The sequence below is a fragment of the Sesamum indicum genome, linkage group LG13, assembly GCF_026168435.1.
Source record: "Sesamum indicum cultivar Baizhima isolate 11 linkage group LG13, ASM2616843v1, whole genome shotgun sequence".
In the NCBI taxonomy this organism is placed as follows: Eukaryota; Viridiplantae; Streptophyta; class Magnoliopsida; order Lamiales; family Pedaliaceae; genus Sesamum; species Sesamum indicum.
In genome coordinates this window covers 12,910,187-12,928,155 of record NC_142669.1, presented here as the reverse complement: position 1 = coordinate 12,928,155, position 17,969 = coordinate 12,910,187, and the positions used below count along the sequence as shown (strand labels likewise).

At 37.2% G+C, this 17,969-nt stretch overlaps 1 protein-coding gene across 1 annotated transcript; it reads right to left on the bottom strand.

Moving 5' to 3' along the window:
- Nucleotides 1–5,353: 5,353 nt before the first annotated feature.
- On the bottom strand, nucleotides 5,354–10,278 carry MIS12 (minichromosome instability 12 (mis12)-like protein). The gene is made up of 7 exons (XM_011098636.3): nucleotides 9,858–10,278; nucleotides 9,694–9,751; nucleotides 9,439–9,558; nucleotides 7,640–7,735; nucleotides 7,395–7,533; nucleotides 5,715–5,852; nucleotides 5,354–5,620 (listed from the first exon to the last, which is right to left on the bottom strand). Exons 1-7 carry the CDS (start codon nucleotides 9,977–9,979, stop codon nucleotides 5,562–5,564), a joined length of 732 nt encoding a protein of 243 aa, XP_011096938.1. The 5' UTR covers nucleotides 9,980–10,278; the 3' UTR covers nucleotides 5,354–5,561.
- Nucleotides 10,279–17,969: the final 7,691 nt, after the last annotated feature.

Below are 17,969 nucleotides of genomic sequence, written 5' to 3'. Positions count from 1 at the left end.
GATGTTGATTGGTCCTCAAGCTACACCTCCTCCTCTTCTGGTAGACGGACAGAGAAAGAGGTTAGATGAGCGAATGGAACACCTAGGGGCTGAGGTGGCACAACTGAATGAGGCTTTGGGCAAATGCTATCTTTCTAAAAAGGAGAATAGACAACTGCAGCAACAACTCTTGGATTTGATGAAGAGTCAATGCAAAACTCTGGTGAAGACAGCTGAGGATACTTGTCTAGCTTTTCCTAATTCTAATGAGGGCAAAGGTTTCTGAAGTCATACTGATAAATTTGCCTTGCTGACTACTCAAAAGTTGAGGAGTTTCACAGGTTAGGATAGCATTGCCCTTCCTTAGGTATGGCTTTGAGGCCTATCAAAGGCAGTTTCCTAGGTATGGGTATCCTTATCTAGGAACAGAGTTCACATTTCTAAATTTCGAGGCAATCCTAGATAGTGCTCCAAATCCTTTCGCAATAGCCCCTTATCCACCTATTTTCAAGTCATCTCCTATAGATTCAAGTAACAGAGTTGCCCGTCTCTTATCTCTTCTCACTGAAACTTTTAAGTTATTGTATGATATAGCCAGTAAGTAATTTTTAGATGAAAATTTGGACACATTCTAAGGGCCGTCATGTAGGAGGTGCAAACCCCCTAGCCTGCCAATGTGCCCGTAGTTATGGATGCAGATGCACCTAACGAGCCTTCCTCAAAGCCATATTTTGAGCAGGCCTTAGCCCCTGTTAGAATATTTTTACCAGAAAGTCAATTAGATGGGCGATTTTGAGAATTTTTTGTCAATCTTTATCAAAATAATATTATCATTATGAATAAAGTAAATATTCATCAACGGTTTAAGTGTTTGTTGTGCTTACTACTTAGCATTGAATGGCATTTCAGTATCACAAAAAATGCCCACAGATCAAATGGTTAAACCCATTGAGTTGGGTTGAGTATAGGTTAGCAGCTATGAGACCAACTTTTGAGGGATCATCTGAAACGTTCCAAGTCGAGGACCTCAAGAGTACAATAGGGACTTGCAATAAGTATTGTTGTGTCGTGTTTCATCAACAAGAGACACGGGTCGTCTATGAAATTTTAGTGGGTTGGTTGGCAAGATAGCCGATTCACTGAACTAGCTCAAGAGAATTGTTGTATGAAAGCCTTGAAACTTTGTCGATATGACTGGAATTCTCAATTTTGGTAGTATGGAATTAGTTCTCAATCTTAAGGAATTATGGCAATCTCATACATATGAAGATTGTACATGGATTTGGTGAGAGGTGACTGCATCATGAGGTATGGTTATTATAATTCTTGTCCAGTGCAATTGGAGCACGTAGCGAGAATGGTGATTTCAAGAAAGAATCTGTCCCCTGTCAGTAGTGCTTGATTGAGTGGGAAGCGATTTCTTACGTCGATCAGTTGAGTAAACGTATCTCGAATATGAAGCATAGATATCTAGTCAAGGATGGGAACCGATGCCCAATTCTATGCCCTAAACTAAAGTCAGGAGATGATTAACAGGAGGACCGTACCTATATAGAACTTGGAGCCTAAATGTTCACGCCAACATCACCTTGTCTCTAATACCATGAACTGTTGCTAGACGCCCACCCATGGTAGCTAGCATTTTTTATCATGGAATAATTAAAAATAATTAATTAAATTATATTTAATTAATTGCATTGGTCAAATGTCCAAAAGTCTAGTTGAGAGTAAACTTAAAAAGTTGCACACAAATCATAAAAAATAATAGAATTAATTTAAAATTAATTATGAAAGAGGTGGATTAATTTAATTAAATTAAATTAATTCCTGAAAACATAAACGAACGGATCATTTATGAGGAATCATCCATTGAATGGATCGTTCAAAATTTAATAATTAGATTAATTGAATTTTGGGACTTAGCCCTTTAAAGCAATTAGATTCATTAGCTTTCAAGTTGAACCGCTTTCTTAGGTTTAGGAGAGGGGGTCATGAGGGTCACATGGCTATTAAGTTAGATATAAGTAAAGCATATGACAGAATTGAGTGAAAAGTTTCTTAAGGGTATGTTATCTAGGTTAGGGTTTTATTGTCAAGTCGTCTCTTTGATTATGCATTGTGTTGAAAACATTCCTTCATGCTCAATGGTTCACAGTTCGGTTTCCTTTGCCCGAAGAGGGGAATCCATCAAGGGAACCCTCTCTCTCCATATCCTTTTATTCAGTTTGCAGAAGCGCTTAGCTATCTTTTGCAAAATAGAGAAACCTGGGGAGATATTTGTGGTGTGGTAGTGGCTCGGAATGCACCGAGGCTATTGCATCTCTTGTTCGTAAATAATATCCTTATTTTTTGAGAAGTGTCAAAGGAGGCCAGGAGATCATATACGAGAGGTCATCGGGCCAGTTGATCAATCTTGATAAATCTTCGGTCTTCTTCAGCCAAAACTCTCTAGTTGAGGTTCGAGAGTCACTTGCAGACATCTTGGGGCTTTGAATTGAAGTTAGCCCTTCTTGGTGGGCCAAAATAAAAGAGATGTTTTCAGTAGAGTCCCAGACGTGTATGGAAACAAGTTGGAGATTGAAAAGAGAAGCTTTTGTCACAGAGAGGTAAGGATATATTAATCGAATCCAATATCCAAGATATTCCCTCCAACTGTATGAGTGTTTTCAAGCTACCCACTAGTCTTCTAAAGAAAACTGAGAGTATTTCATCTAACTTTTTCTAGAATGTCTCCCCAAAAAATAAGATTTATTGTGTTGCTTGGGACAAATTGTGCAACGGCAAGAAAGAAGGGAGAATGAATTTCCGAAATCTCCAAGCTTTTAAACTAACAATGTTGGCCAAAGAAGGGGGTGGCGGATCCTTAAACAAGCAAACATTTTGCTTAGCCGTATTTTCCGAATAAGGTATTTTTTGTTAGGGGACTTCTTGCAAGCTAAAAGGATTTTTAATATGTTGTTCATATGGAGAAGCATCCTTGATGCCATGGTGTTATTGAGGCAAGTTTGCACTGGAAAATGAGATACAGGAAATAGCTACATCTGTGGTCCGATCCTTGGCTCCCAAGATCACATACATACTTTCCTATCCTTGGCTCCGAAGGCCATATACATACTTTCCTATCACTTCAAGAAATATTTTCCACGATGTTCACATCTCAAACATGGACTCGGCACATGAAGGCTGAAATTCTAACTTGTTGGATTATCTCTTTTATCCTTAAGATGCTAAACTTATTAAATCATCCCAACTGGACAATCACACCTAGGTAACCCACAAATCTGGCACTTTAACAAGCAAAGCATTTTTTCCATGAAGCCAACTTATCTGCCCTGCTCTCAGATTGGTCTCAAACCCCTCTCAGAACATGCCAGAACGTAGCAGCATATTCTTAGGGAGTTGGTCGTTTATCTGGAAATCGAAGATACCACACAAGGTGAAAATCTTCATGTTGCATATTTGCAAACAAGTCCTCCCTACAATATGGAATCTTTGTTGTTGTTGCTGTAATATCGAACCACATTGCCTATTGTGCGGAGGGCTAATCAAAGACATCCCACACATATTTCTCAAATGTCTGTTTGCTCAACAAACATAGGTTCTTTCTCACATTCAATGGGGTGTGATTGCAACATGGCGGGAGGAAGCTAAGGAATGGGTATAGAATGCAAGGAATGATCGAGATCATGATCAATGCAATATGTTCATTAGACTCTGCTGGAGCTTGTGGAGGTGGAATAGGTTGGTTATTGAGAATTCAAATGGTCGATCTAATGATTATGTGGCGTGGTGGTAAACTTCTATTCGACTTTCATAATATTGTTACAGTTAAACCCTCTGCTCCTCTATGCTCTCAGTGGCTTGCACCCTGTCGTGGGGAGATCAAGGAGAATTTTGACGCATCAGTCTCAAAATAGAAAAACGGCGTTAACGTGGGGCTATTGCACGAGATCTTTGGAGTTGGTATGTTGCATGGAGTAAGGCATTTTTTGCATGTATAATATACCTAGAACATAAAGAAGTGCTAGCGGCCTGCCTCACGATCTTGTTGTGTGCCGACATTTTGGGTAGGACACCTGCATTTTCGAGGGAGACTGTCTCCAAATTGTGCAAAAGTTATGGTCTCCAATGGTTGATTTCTCTACTGTTAGACACATTATTCATGACATATGCTCCCTCATACCTTCTACGAGGAGTTTATCTTTCTGTTTTGTGCGTAGGTCAACTGATATGGCTGCTCTCACCTAGCACGTCGTGATTATCCTAATTGGGTTTGAAAACTATTATGAGTTATGATTTGTTTAAGTTACTATGAACAATCTTATTTATACTAGAATTTTATTTTTATTTGAATATTTGAGTTAGGTGATAGAATAATTTTATTTGTAATTGATATGTTAAATTTTCTTTCTTTTTATATTTGTGAACAATTGATTTTTTAAAAAATAAAAATAAAAAAGGAATTTGGGTCTACCGAATCAAACGTCCCCAACGGGTTTTGTAGCGGGACTAGGCATAAAAAAATACCAAGCCAGGTCCCGTGTCCACTGTATTCACATTCCCTTGCCATCTCTAAAAATCCTTCACTCCACCCAAAAACTTTCAACCAAAATTACTCAAATTTTTCTATCAAAATTGAATGCATATTGAAGAGGAAAAAAATTATGTTTCCGCAGTGCCACTACAAGACCCTGAATGTAACGACTTTCCCTCCTAACTACAATAAGATTTCACGCTCTTAAAATGATTGTGTATGTTGCTGGCATTAAAGAAAAATAAAGAGTTTGTTTTGCATTCCAATTAAGATTCTAAGTTTTAATGGTGCGTATTACTCGATTCATTTACTACCATTTTTTATTGAAATGGTAATAAAAAATGGTTTCGAAATATGTAATTCTATTGTCTAAACTCTTTTTTTTTCAACTTCTGACTTGGATTTGCAAAACAATGTTCCACCAAATGGGTTAAAATCCAATTGCTCCGAAATGCACATTAATTTTCACCAGAGAATTGAAATTGCCCAAAAATAATTGCCAAGGAATTAGCTATAGGACCGCGGTCGCCGCCACCCCCCTAACTTACAAATGAAAATTGAAATTTTTCCCTCCATTTCTTTTTCATGTCAACATCTTAGATGACACTTACCCCAATTTAAAAACCCTGAAATTGGCTACATCAACTGACTCCAGCCAAATTTGACCACTCCCATGGCGAAGTCCTTGAATTGCATAAAACTAAATAACTGTTGTCATTAAATTGCCACCCCATAAATGGTGTTTTCAGAATATCACCCCTCCTAACATGCTGGATTAAAAATGCAATTTAGCCTTCATGTCACATAAGCACTATGGATATAAATTTATTTTTAACTATATAATTAAAATTAACATTTTATACATATAACGCACATATATGAGTTGAAATACAAATAAAATATCAATCCAAAAGACATGATTCGGGCAGAAATCAAGAACATAGACACAAATGAAGTTGAAAACAGTAATGCTAAATCCTCAGGTAAACTCCTATGTAACAAACCACAATAACGATGAATTCTTACATAACTACGACGTATAATGCTATTATCTCATTATCTCATCCAGAAACTCCTGAAGTTCTTCCAACTTTGCACCAAACGGACCTACAAAATCAGAAGCCATCATTTGACAAAGGAAATTAGTTAATCTCCCTCAGAATCATCTGACATAAGTTCTGCAGTCTGCCGTTAGCGTTACCATTGCCATGAGGCATATTGAGCAGGTCACCATGTCTGACACGTAGCCTATCTGTTCTATCACACTGAATTTCCTCTATCTTCTTCCTTTTCAGGTTCTCCAACTTTACACGAAATTCTGAAGCCACAGTTGTCAGCTCTGTTGGAATAAAGAATCTACTTAAAAATCAATCGGTCTATAACAATACAATTATCAACTGAGGATGTGCAGCAACGAGAAACCAGAACTGGTAAATCAGTAAGTATAACTTTTCTCAGGAATTCTCAAAAAGTACAACATGTGATGAGACAAGTTAAAAGGAAAAAATGACTTAGAATGATAAAGAAAACACAACGTCATAGAAGCCACTTCCAGATAGGAACAACTGTACCTTACTTAATGTTCTGCAAATGGAGTTGCATTAGATTTAGATTGCAGTGGAAAGGCTGAAGCGAGAAGATCCCCCCACCACATAACACATAATTTTGCTCTCATTGTGTTTATAGGCGGAAATAAATCAAATTATATGTGAAATTTAAAAGAATTAAAAGTTTTCCTGGCTAGAAAATACTAGAGTGACAGTTTGCTATGGCATGCAAAACATCCAAACAATCAAAGCATGTCCTGTCTATTACTACTGGTCAGCAAACCAAACTCTATTTTTGCCCAAAAAAAATAGATACCAAGGAATTTTAATAAAGACATATAAAGTGGAGGCAAAAGTTTGGCAGAAAAAATCTCAATAAAGATCCATTAATTATAGAAGTTGAGAGAAGAGAGAGATTTAAACAAAAGGAAAATGTAACTGAAATAAAAAAAGAAAAAAATAGTGGAGAAAGAAGAAGGAAAATGCATGCAAGACAGGAGAGAAAGGATATAGAAGGATATACATGTTGAACTCGAGTTGAACTTTTCTGAAATGTAAAATTTGTAGCGTTCAAGCTCAAGATTGAGTTGAGAATGTGCAGCTCGAGTTCATCGAGTTTGAAATTTTAAGCTCAAGTCTCGAGCTCGAACTCATTTAGAAATATCAAGCTCAGGCTCAGTCATTTGTAGTTGAGCATATTTGAGCTTGAACACATGCATAAAAATATTAATATACTACTTGAAACGGAACCAACTTGAGTTGCATTGTTCTAATTATTTATGTATAATATTCATACTGTCACTGACATGAGTATTTTTTGTTATAAATGTTGTTATGACCAAAAAAAAGCATAATCATATTTATGTATTATATAATTATTAAATTAAAATATAATCCTATTACTGTTATTATTATTATCGTCAGTAAGAATGATAATATCATTAATAGTTATTATATACCACTATTGATATTATCAAAGATTAAAGTAATATTAGTAGTACAAACAAACTCAAAATTTAAGAAAAGCCTGCAATCCGCCTCCTGAGCTTCTGAATTTTTTTATTTTTTTTTTGGAAAAACCACCTAGAGGTTGACTCCAGCTCAGTTTGTCAAGGAATTGAGCTTGTGAGCCATCTCGACTCACCTTACACCCCTAGATGAGAATGCCGACAGGGAGTTGATAGGGTAAAGACCACCGTGGGCTCTTCATTAATCTTGTCTTTCAGGAGTAACATGAGAGAAATCTCATCCCAGAAGTAAAGGTATTCATAATTTCTTAATATACCTAAAAAAAGAATTTCATCACTATTACTAGTCAAAATCTAATTAGGTACCTTGGAACATTTGATGGACATCATTTTCCTTGTATAACTGCAATGCTTCGTCAATAGACCCCGCAGACTGATTACTTAATGAAGACTGCCTCTCCAGTGCACGAAGTTCTCTGTCAAGCTCAGCAGATTCTTTTCCTATCTTTTTAAGAAATTTAAAAGTTTTATGAGGAGAAAATATAAGAAATGACCACGCAAAGTTATTGCAAACAACTGAGGAAATTTATGTCTGAAGGAAAGCAAATTACCGCAGTAAGTTTGTCACGCAGAGAGTTCAACTCCGTGTCGAGCTCTGTGTCAGTGAGAGCATCAATATCTGGTAAATCATCTCCAGACATCTCGTTCTACAATGTAATATTTAAGAAGGAACTCAATATACAATTCCTTGGCAAAAAAGATAAGCAAATAAAAACTCGCTATAATTTCATTTTTCAGTTGAAAAATATGAATTATGAGTAATGAATGATGCTATTTGCTTTAGCATTGATAAAAGCTAAGAGATAATTGAAAAACTGAACTACCCCAAATAAAATGAAAATTATATTCATATATTATGCAAGAGCTTTTGGGTACCTTATTTTTCATTTAAGTCACATAGTTAAGTAATTCACAGGTCTAAAGAAAAGCAAATTGTTCCTTGATATGCAGTAAAAGAACACTCATAATTGGGAATGCAGATCTTTTATGGCCTCGACTAGTTGTAGACTTGGGATAATAATATTTAGCATCAGGAGGTACGCTGAATAGTTAACAGCACCGGATCAAAACGCAACCGTTTTTCACCTTGAATTCCAAGATATCAACGCCTGTCTGTCTCAACGTACTCCTATTATACTATTGCGTAGCCTAGCCTTTTGTGCTCCCAAATGATAAAAACTTCCATTCCTACTATCTCCTCAGACTTATATTGGCACTACACTTGATTAATCTAAAATTTCTGCAGAAGTTTTCTGCAAAGAAATGCTGTCTGGGTGACAGGACCAGGGATAATGCAGTAATGCATCAAGTGTTCTTTATCTTGCAGCAGCAAAACATGAGTTTATGAGATCATTGTTGTTTAAATGGCAAGGTGCAACGGTATATTGTGGGCATAGGAGCAATGCAAGTTGCACATGTTATGAAAGTGAGGTGCTAAAATGCATGTTTTCTAGTAAGTATCTATCATAGCAATACGTTAATAAATTTAAAATGCTCATAACAATTTTGAACTTATAGGCACTTAATAAAAATGTTCCTTAACCATCTCAAATAAAAATATATATATAAAAAATAAAAACGTTCCTTAACCCATCAAATTTACATAACCTGAAATGTTTTCAGCAACTAACTTTAGAATGTATTCAAAGAAACCATGTATTTCTTCACTTAGTTTAAAACAATATTCATAAATTTCAGTAGATTTATTGCATATCTGGATTGTTCGGCAAACAAACAAGAAAGAAAAACAAATAATCCCTATGGTAGGTAACTGGATCATTCCGTAAATGATCTTGACTAAAACAGAGCGACAAAGATGAATAGATAATAATATCTTTGGCATAAGAGAAAAGAAAACTCAGGTGCAAAAAGTGGGAGTGGAATTTGGGATACATTCCAAGTTATCAGTGAAAATGAATCCTTTAATTTCATTCCAAAAATATTATCATTTCCCAATGACATAAATCTAGAAGAGGTGGCAAAAGTGATCCATTATCTATTGAATATGTGGTACCAAATAGCAAATATTGGTTCTCAAACATAGCCACTTATGTATTTTTGGTAATCAAACAATTTGATGTTGCAGTATTGGTCCTCAAAATGTTAATTTTTTTCGATTTTTTTAGTCATTTTGTTAATAAAACGGTTAAAGTTAATGGAAGTTTAAAAATCATTTTTCCCCTCATTTTGTGGTATTTTTCAAACTTTGGCCTAATGCACATAAATTCATACATTTTAGCTAATAAAGACAACATAACCAAAAGAGTTAACCCACAAGCAGCAGCAGCAGCAGCAGCAGAAGAAGAAGAAGAGAGAGAGAGAGAGTTTAAGCGCGCATTAGTAAACATACTGCTTTCGGCAGTGCAAATCCTTCCGGTACACGAAAACAAAATCGAAGACAATATTCTTCCCACTTCTGCATTCGCTGGTCCAGGGCCAGTTGAACCAGATTCCGTATATAAGCCACACCCTATTGATTGAAAACAAGAATCTCCAAGAAATTAATGGTAACAGGTAAACCTACAAAACCTAATCTGAAAAGCCAATCAAAAATGCAAATTCATCACGAGTAACAAAAATCAATCATAAATAGAGAGCAAAAAACCTTGCTCAGGTCGGCAGATCGATCTGTCCCCTCAACTTTCAGTAACGTAGAACCCTCCCTGTGACAAATTAAACAGAACAGCAAGAAAAAGGAGGGAAGTTTAGTAAAGTAGATAAATTTCCGAGTAGCATACCGGAAAAAAATTTTACTGGAGAGGGTTTTACTGGAGAAAGAAATTGAAAGCCTCGTCGAGCAGATCGTCGACGATGTTGAGTACTTCATTGATGAAGAGCTGTGGGCTCAGATTCAACGACTCGAATATCGCCTCACTATTGCTTCCTTCCATCTCTTATTTTCCAGCTTCTATTTGAAATTGAAAATGAAATTGTCGAGGGTTCAGGCAGGTGGGCGCCCGCTGGGGGTTGAGGAGGGGTTCAGGCAGGCGGGAAGCCTATGGGGAAGGGCAATGACGGAGCTCTGTGAGGGCGGAGAGTGGCGAATGAGAGGGAAGGGTGCGGGCGACCAATGACGGATGAAGGGGAGGGGGCGCGGGCGGTTGGAGAATGGGGGGAAAGGCGTTGGCGAACGGCAATGCGGGGTGGCGGGCGGGCGGGTAAGTCTGGACTAGACATTCAATTCAAATATAATGAAATCTTGCCATTCATTTTTATTTAGACCACAACCATTCATATGTTAAACATAGATAATTTAGAAATTGTTGATATTTGTCCTAAAAAATTCGTCCATCTATATCATATAAAATTGAATGATTAATAAATTAAGGTTTAAAATAATTTTAATATAAAAAATCAGAAAAAAATTTCATATAGGTCGCGTGTATCTCATCACAAGGGCCGATGGGATATATTGCTATATTTTTAAAATCATTGGGGAGGGTTTAGTATTTTATTTTTTATAAGAGGTATATGAAATATGGTTAAATACACATTTTTTTATATGTATAAGTGGTTAAATACACGTTATTTCTCAAATCATTTTTTATGTAACATTTTTCGATAAACTAATGAATGTAACATTTACCCCCATAGATGGAAAAATTACCCCTCATACAGTGAATGTTTATATTATTTTCAATATATTTTAGTATTTTACAAATTAAATTATCACCAAATTATTTTCTAACTAAAAAGATCTTTTAGTAAGTAGAGAATTTAAATTAGGACAAGACGCATAAAACCCCATGTGTTTTAAAAAGTAGGCTAAAAACACCTTTCTATTTTAAAATAGGCTAAAATCCCCCTGTATTTTGTAAAACTCAGTTCAATCACCCCCTCTTCGTTAAATCCAACTAATGGTGTTAAGTTTTATAAAATAACTGTTATACCCTTATTTAATATATATTATTTCTTATTTTAATGACCGTTGGATCTTTTTTATCTAATATTGCTCGTTAGATCTAATTAATTAATTTTAACCGTTAGATTTTAAAAAAATGAAAGGTTTAGATTCAGCAAATTTTTTTACTTATAAACACATACACATTCGAGGTTCGAGGAGGACGGTTCTTGGGATTCACAGTAACTGAGAAAAGGATCGAGGCAAATCCGCTCAAGATTAAAGCTATTCTAGACATGAAGGCTCCAACCAACGTCAACGAAGTACACCGATTGATGGGAAAGATATTTTAATAAAATCATGTAAAATAATATTTTAGTGTTTGTCGAAATTAGCTAATATTTATTTTAGTAAAATCAGATTTAATATTAACTCATTATCAAAAAAATATATATTTTTTATTCACTTGAAAAAACACACTAATACTGAGGAATATTGGAAGTTGCTCTAGTTAGCACGGATAGACGGAACGAGTTGTTCCTCCTATTGGAACATTGTTGTCGACTGGTGTATGCCAATGCGATTAAGCTCGAACAAATCATGCTACAGCAGCAACCAAAGATGTAGTGGATGAAAAGGGGGGGGATCAATATTCACGAATCTTCTTTTACAAGATTGTGTAACGTCGGCCTGTTCGAATGATATTGCAAATCAATGATGAACATGGGACTACCTACACAGAGCCAAGAGCGATTATTCATGAGTCTGTCTCCTTTTACCAGGCTCTATTAGGTGGAGACAGTTGGATGCAAGTGATAGATATCTGATACCTAAGGTCATGGGCGAGGCATGTGCTCAATGAGGAGGAGACCCTCATAATCCTCCAACCGGTGACCGCAGCTGAGGTGAAACAGCTTGTGTTCGATATTGTTGAGGACAAAGCACCAGGACCTAATGGGTTTTACTCGGGCTTTTATAAAGCCACTTGGCCAATTCTGGGTCCTCAAGTAACGGAAGCGATATTGGATTTCTTTGCTACAGGGAAGATGCTTAAGCAAATCAACACCACGCTGCTGGCACTTATACGCAAGGTACAGTCCCTTAAATTGATCACGGATTTTCGTCCTATATCATGTTGTAACGTACTGTATAAAGTGATTGCTAAAATTATTGTCAAAAGTTGAGTAGGGTGTTGGATAAATTAATCAGCCTTTGTCAGGCTGCTTTTGTTCCTGATCATAGTATAGGCGATTCCGAAAGCCTGTGACACAGTGGAATGGGACTTTCTACTAGCAGTTTTGCACATGTTTGGATTTCCAGCACAATTTATTTGGTGGATAGAAGAATGTGTATCAACACCCATGTTCTCGGTGGGTTTGAATGGAAAACTCCATGGATTTTTTGCGGGCTCACGAGGGTTGAGGCAAGGTGATCCCATGTCGCCTTGCCTATTTATTCTTGTGATGGAGGTGTTACATCTTTTATTCCTACAGTTGATTGAACAGGATGGGCGTTTTTCGTTCCATTGGAAATGTGCTCCTACTCGACTTTTTCAGCTTGGTTTTACAGATGATCTGCTACTATTTTGTAAAGCTTATATGGATTGTAGGGGTCTTCGAGTAGGGCCTAGTTATGTTCGCATTTTGGTCGGGTCTACGGCTTAATGCACATAAAAGCCACCTTATTATCTCTCGCTCGGCACACGGGATTCGAGAAGAGTTGTTGGCGATGCTGGGATTATAGGAAGGGTAGTTACCGATGAGATACTTGGGACTTTCGCTCCTCTCATCTCGATTACTGATACCAAATTGTCAGCCATTTTTATTAAAAATTGACCAACGCATTAAAAGATGGGAAGGTTTGGCGTTGTCCTTGCTGGGAGGATTCAGGTCATCAAATTTGTCCTTATGGTATTAAACATTTACTAGGCCTTAGCATTTCTATTGCCTAAAGGTGTTATAAGGGAGATTGAGAAGCGACTTCGAGCGTTCTTGTGGAAAGGGGGACGACTAGGGGCTATGCCAAGGTAGCATGGCAAGAAGTATGTAAGCCATTTTTCGGAAGGTGGGCAGCGCTACGAGACATTGCTACCTTAAATCGGGCTTTAATGTGTAAGAAGCTCTGTTACGTTATAAGGTGTGATAGGACGTCTATATGGGTGGAGTGGCTCTATCATGGGCGGGTGCGAAATACATCTATTTGGGCGGTTCTAGACCGTGGGGGTTCGTGGGGTTGGCAGAAACTACTTCGTCTACGATCCTTTATTCGGCCGATGGTGGACTTTCGGTTTGGTAATGGGGCTGCGTTCTATCTTTGGCAGGATCCTTGGCACCATCTTGGGCCCTTCATTGCTAGATTTTCCCATGGATCACCACTCCCTGAGCTTGGGATTTTTACCAAGCTCAATAACATTATCATAGAGGGGCAATGGCAATGGCCCTTCATTAATTACATTGAGTGGTTGGAGATTCTAGAGTCACTGCCTCGGATTCATGGCGATGTTGATCGCATTATTTGGCGGTATGAAAATGGTAGTCCTACATCCACATCTCTATACCGGTCACTAGTCCCTCCAGGACCCAAGGTAGGTTGGTCTTTACTACTCTTGGGTTCCCTCAAGATCCCCAAGCATAATTTTATTTTGTGGTTTGCTATACTGGGGAAGCTTTCGACAGCTGATAAACCATGGTTCTCTTACCTATGAGCCTGTGTTCTATGTGATGAAGGCGTGAATGAGATGCATAGGCACTTATTCTTCCAATGCCGCTACACCCGATGGTGCCTTATAGCTATTCGACGATCTGTTCGCTTCAATTAGCCAAATCGAGACTGGCCAATGGACATAGATTTGGCTACAAAGAAAATGGGGAGGGCAACACATTATTAATCTGGTTTATCGTGCGCTACTGCCTTCATGTGTATATCATATTTGGAAGGAACGGAACTTGAGACGTTTTGAGCAATCTAAGCAAGAACTGACCGCACTTGCTGGACTCATTGTGGAAGAGGTTAGACAGAGGATTCTTAGTGCTTTTTTAGCTTGCCCTGTTAGTTCTTGTGCCTTATATAGACTTTGGCGTATCCTTGGCCTATCGAGGGAGACGTCAGTCATTGAGCACTGTTGTACTGTATGATTGTACTATATATTTAATGATATTATATTTACCTAAAAAAAATAATATTGGAAGTTGTTGCCATTGGTAAAGACTCTACGATCAACCATTTGGAGGAATTTTGACGAAGAATAAATACTTTGTAATAAGAGATAAATATATGGTAAATAATAAAATAAAAAATAAAAACAAATAAATCTTAATTCACAACACAAAAAAATCAATTTAAAATACATTAAAAAAACGGAGTAAATGTCAACTGCCTTGGGTGGGCAAAGGTAGCAGATAAATGGTATGGAGCTCAATTCTGCACCATGTAATTCATATCCTTTGGGCTCTGCCATAATATCTTGTGCCAGCGGTTACCAATTGAATTCTGGTTTTTGGGCGTCTTTCTCTCTTTTTTCTTTTCGGGAATGGCTCAGTTACTTCCTACGTCTCGCTTCACCTTAATCCACCAACACTTAACTCGTTCGATTAAATGCCCACCCCTTTTGTTAGTTCACTACTCGCTTATACTACTCCACTTGAAGCCACATTCTTTCCTCCACAAGAACCGAAATTTTCCCAAGTTTTTTTACTCGGGCTTTTGATACAGAGAGCGATGAGAAATTATCATATGATTATCAGAAGATTGAAAGGGGAGGTGGGAGGGAGGGGGAGATGGTGGGTGATAATGGGAGCTCTTTTTCTGGAGTTGATGATGACAAGTACCCCAGCGGGAGTTTTTGTATAGGGAATATTATCTTTGGGAGACTTTGGTTGTGAAGTTCAGGAAGTTAGTTGCATTGCTTTGGGAGCGTGTCAAGAAGGGCATCGTGCTTGTGATGAAAATTCACGGAGAGGTGAATTATGCTTTCCATCTTTTATTTTTCTAATGACGGTGGATTATTGTTGGATATTTGGTTATTGTGTTGGGTGATAAGATTGTTTGATACTCGTAATTCTTCTACAATTCATTGCTATTAGATATCATTATATATATGAGATTTAATTTTCAAGCATGTATTGTTATGATGATCTGGTTGTTCATATCATGCAATAATTTTGTGATGATCCATTAATTGTTGCAACATTTGAAGAAAGTTTAATGAGGGAAAAAAATTAAAATATATATATATATATATACAGGGAGTTAGTATATGTGGATTTTAAGAAGTATGACACTGATGGTGGGTGGGTACACCTGTTATGATCACATAGATTTGTCTTGTCAATATGTGGCATGTGATAAGCATAAGTGAAATAATGAATAAGAATGATATATGTGAATATATCTTATGAATATAACTAATGCACATATGTAAGACATATACCTTATAATGCAAAAGTTACATCTTTGAATTTCGAAATTAAATTATTACTCTTACCCTTTACTCTTATTCTCTTAGCTAGGGGAGGTTTAGATTGTGTTGATTAGGTGTTTGACTTCAATACAATTTTCTAACATAATGAATTTGTGAGTTTCTTGTTGGAATTGTTGGGTGCTCAAGGCGAGTGTCTTCATGATATCCTCCAGGGGCATACCATTATTGGGATTAGTTTAAAGTAGTGGTAGTGGTTGTTGGTGTGGAACCCTTTGAAAGTTTTGAGGTTGACTGTCATACCTCAAATTTGGGTGATCTCTCCATCCAGGGTTATAGGCATTGGAAAATGGGTCATATCTCCTTTGTTGTTGCCCAAAAAATCCACCGACGGCGTCAGCATGTTCAGTTGATTCTTCGTGAAGTGTAGGACAAGCGTCGGTGCAATGTCCCGAAGATGTACATATCCCACAAGTCTTGACTTGTTGAATGCTTCCCCCTATAAGCTTTTCAACAAGAGAAGTAAGTTTATCTAAACGTTCATCAATAGAAGTACTTACCTCGTTTACCCTTCGTGGGGGGTTGTCATTTCTACTACTGAATTGTTGATTATTATCCGCCATGGTTGCAATTAGTTTGCTTGCTTCGGTAAGAGTTTTGTCATACAAAGCACCTCCACTTGCTGCATCTACCAAGCTTCTATTTTCCTCAAACAACCCTTCATAAAAATATTGAATTAGAAGATGGTCGGAAATTTGGTGATGAGGGAAACTCTCCACCAATTGCTTGAATCTCCCCCAATACTCATAGAAACTTTCACCGAAAAATTGACGTATTCCACTTATTTCCTTATGAATGCTTGTAGTCCTTGAAGTGGGGAAGTAGTTCTCAAGAAATTATTTCTTGTGCTCGTTCCAACTAATAATAGATCCCGAAGGTAAGGAGTAGAGCCAAACTTTTGCTTTATCACCCAATGAGAATGGAAAGGCTCGTAGCTTGACTTTTTCTCCGGTGACTCCTTGAGGTCTCATGCCGTAACACACCACATGAAATTCCTTTAGGTGTTTGTGTGGGTCTTCACCTGCAAGGCCAAGAAAAGTGGGAAGTAAGTGGATGAGACCGGATTTAAGTTCAAAATTAATATTTAAATTAGGATATTCAATGCAAAGTAGTTGTTGATTTATGTCGAGGGAAGTCATCTCTTTGATCGTCCGTTCCAGATTTTGGGCCTTGACTTCGTCCTTAGAGTCGCTAGACGTGGGCACGTCTAATTTAGAATCTGCTGTTGGTTTGGAAGAAGTAGAAACCTCTTCCTTGTGTTGCTTAGTTTCTTTTCAGAGTCTACAAGCGGTCTTCTCGATCTCTAGGTCAAATTCAAGTTCACCTATATGAGAAGAACGTGGCATAAAATCAAGTAACTAAAATAAAATAATTTAAAAACACCAATTCCCGGCAATGGCGCCAAAATTTGATGAGTGTCGAGTCCACCAAACTAATTCCTATGAACACTTTTGTAGAAGTGTGAGTAGGGTTGAATCCACAGGGATTGATTTTAAATTATTTCCTTCAAAAATAAAAATAATTAAGGGATTTTTGATTGTGAAGAAGAATAAAAATAAATAATTAAACTAAAGAGCAAATAAAATTAGAAGAGATAAATATAATAGAAGAGTATTCCAGTTAAAGATAGGATCATGCTTAATTCCATGGTCGATCATAGATGCAAAGATAACAATTATTCATGATAGATAAATTGGTTATGTAAATTGGTACGACCTAACGACCTCACGTTTTCTTACCTTGTAGATAGTCAAGGAACGTCCATTCACTAAATCCCTAATCAGTAAACAACCTTGGGAATATTATCAAGATTTAATTTACCGACAGCATTAAGAACTAGAAAAGCCCAATTCTAACCAATAAATTCCTACGAGGATTTATTTAAGTTAGATTGTGCATTCCCCACAACATAATCGAAAACTTCTACATAATCAATTATGCTATGTTACCACTAGTTATTGAACTAAATAAACAATTACGATTTTTTTTGGGGTAAATGTAAGTTTTATTAATAAAATAAAATCGTAGAGTACAACAGTGCTCAACTGGTGGTTTCTCCCTCGACAGGCCAAGGGATACACCATAATCTATATAACGCACACGAACTAACAGAACGAGATAAATTAACACTGATAATACTTTGTCTAATATCTTCTATAATGATGGTGGCTATGATACTCGGTGGTCGCTCCGTATGCTCAAAGCATCTCAAATTTCGTTCCCTCCAAATGTGGTAAATGCAAGCAGCAAGGAGTACACGATAAGCCAAGTTAATGATATGTTTTCTCTCCATGTCCTTCAACCCACTCATGTCCCGTGGTCACTCTCTATTAGGCCATTCAAACCGAAATAATTCGCCGAATCGCTGTCAGGCATCTTCTGACATAACGACATCGAAAGAATAGATGAGTATGTGTCTCCATTGCACCCTCATCACATAATATACATGCGCCTAAGTATGATAGCCATGGTTTATTAGTTGTGGATAGTTTCCCCAAAATCACAAGCCATAGGATGAAATTATGCCTGGGGATCTTCAAAGAACCCGAAAGTAGTGAATACC

Bases quoted from the DNA above. Each gene is read 5' to 3' on its own strand.
- MIS12 (XM_011098636.3), bottom strand. From the start codon at position 9,979: ATGGAAGGAAGCAATAGTGAGGCGATATTCGAGTCGTTGAATCTGAGC. The intron at 5,853-7,394 runs GTACCTAATTAG...TTATTCCAACAG, and splicing joins TGTCCATCAAATGTTCCAAG to AGCTGACAACTGTGGCTTCA. The intron at 5,621-5,714 runs GTAACGCTAACG...CTGATTTTGTAG, and splicing joins CAATATGCCTCATGGCAATG to GTCCGTTTGGTGCAAAGTTG.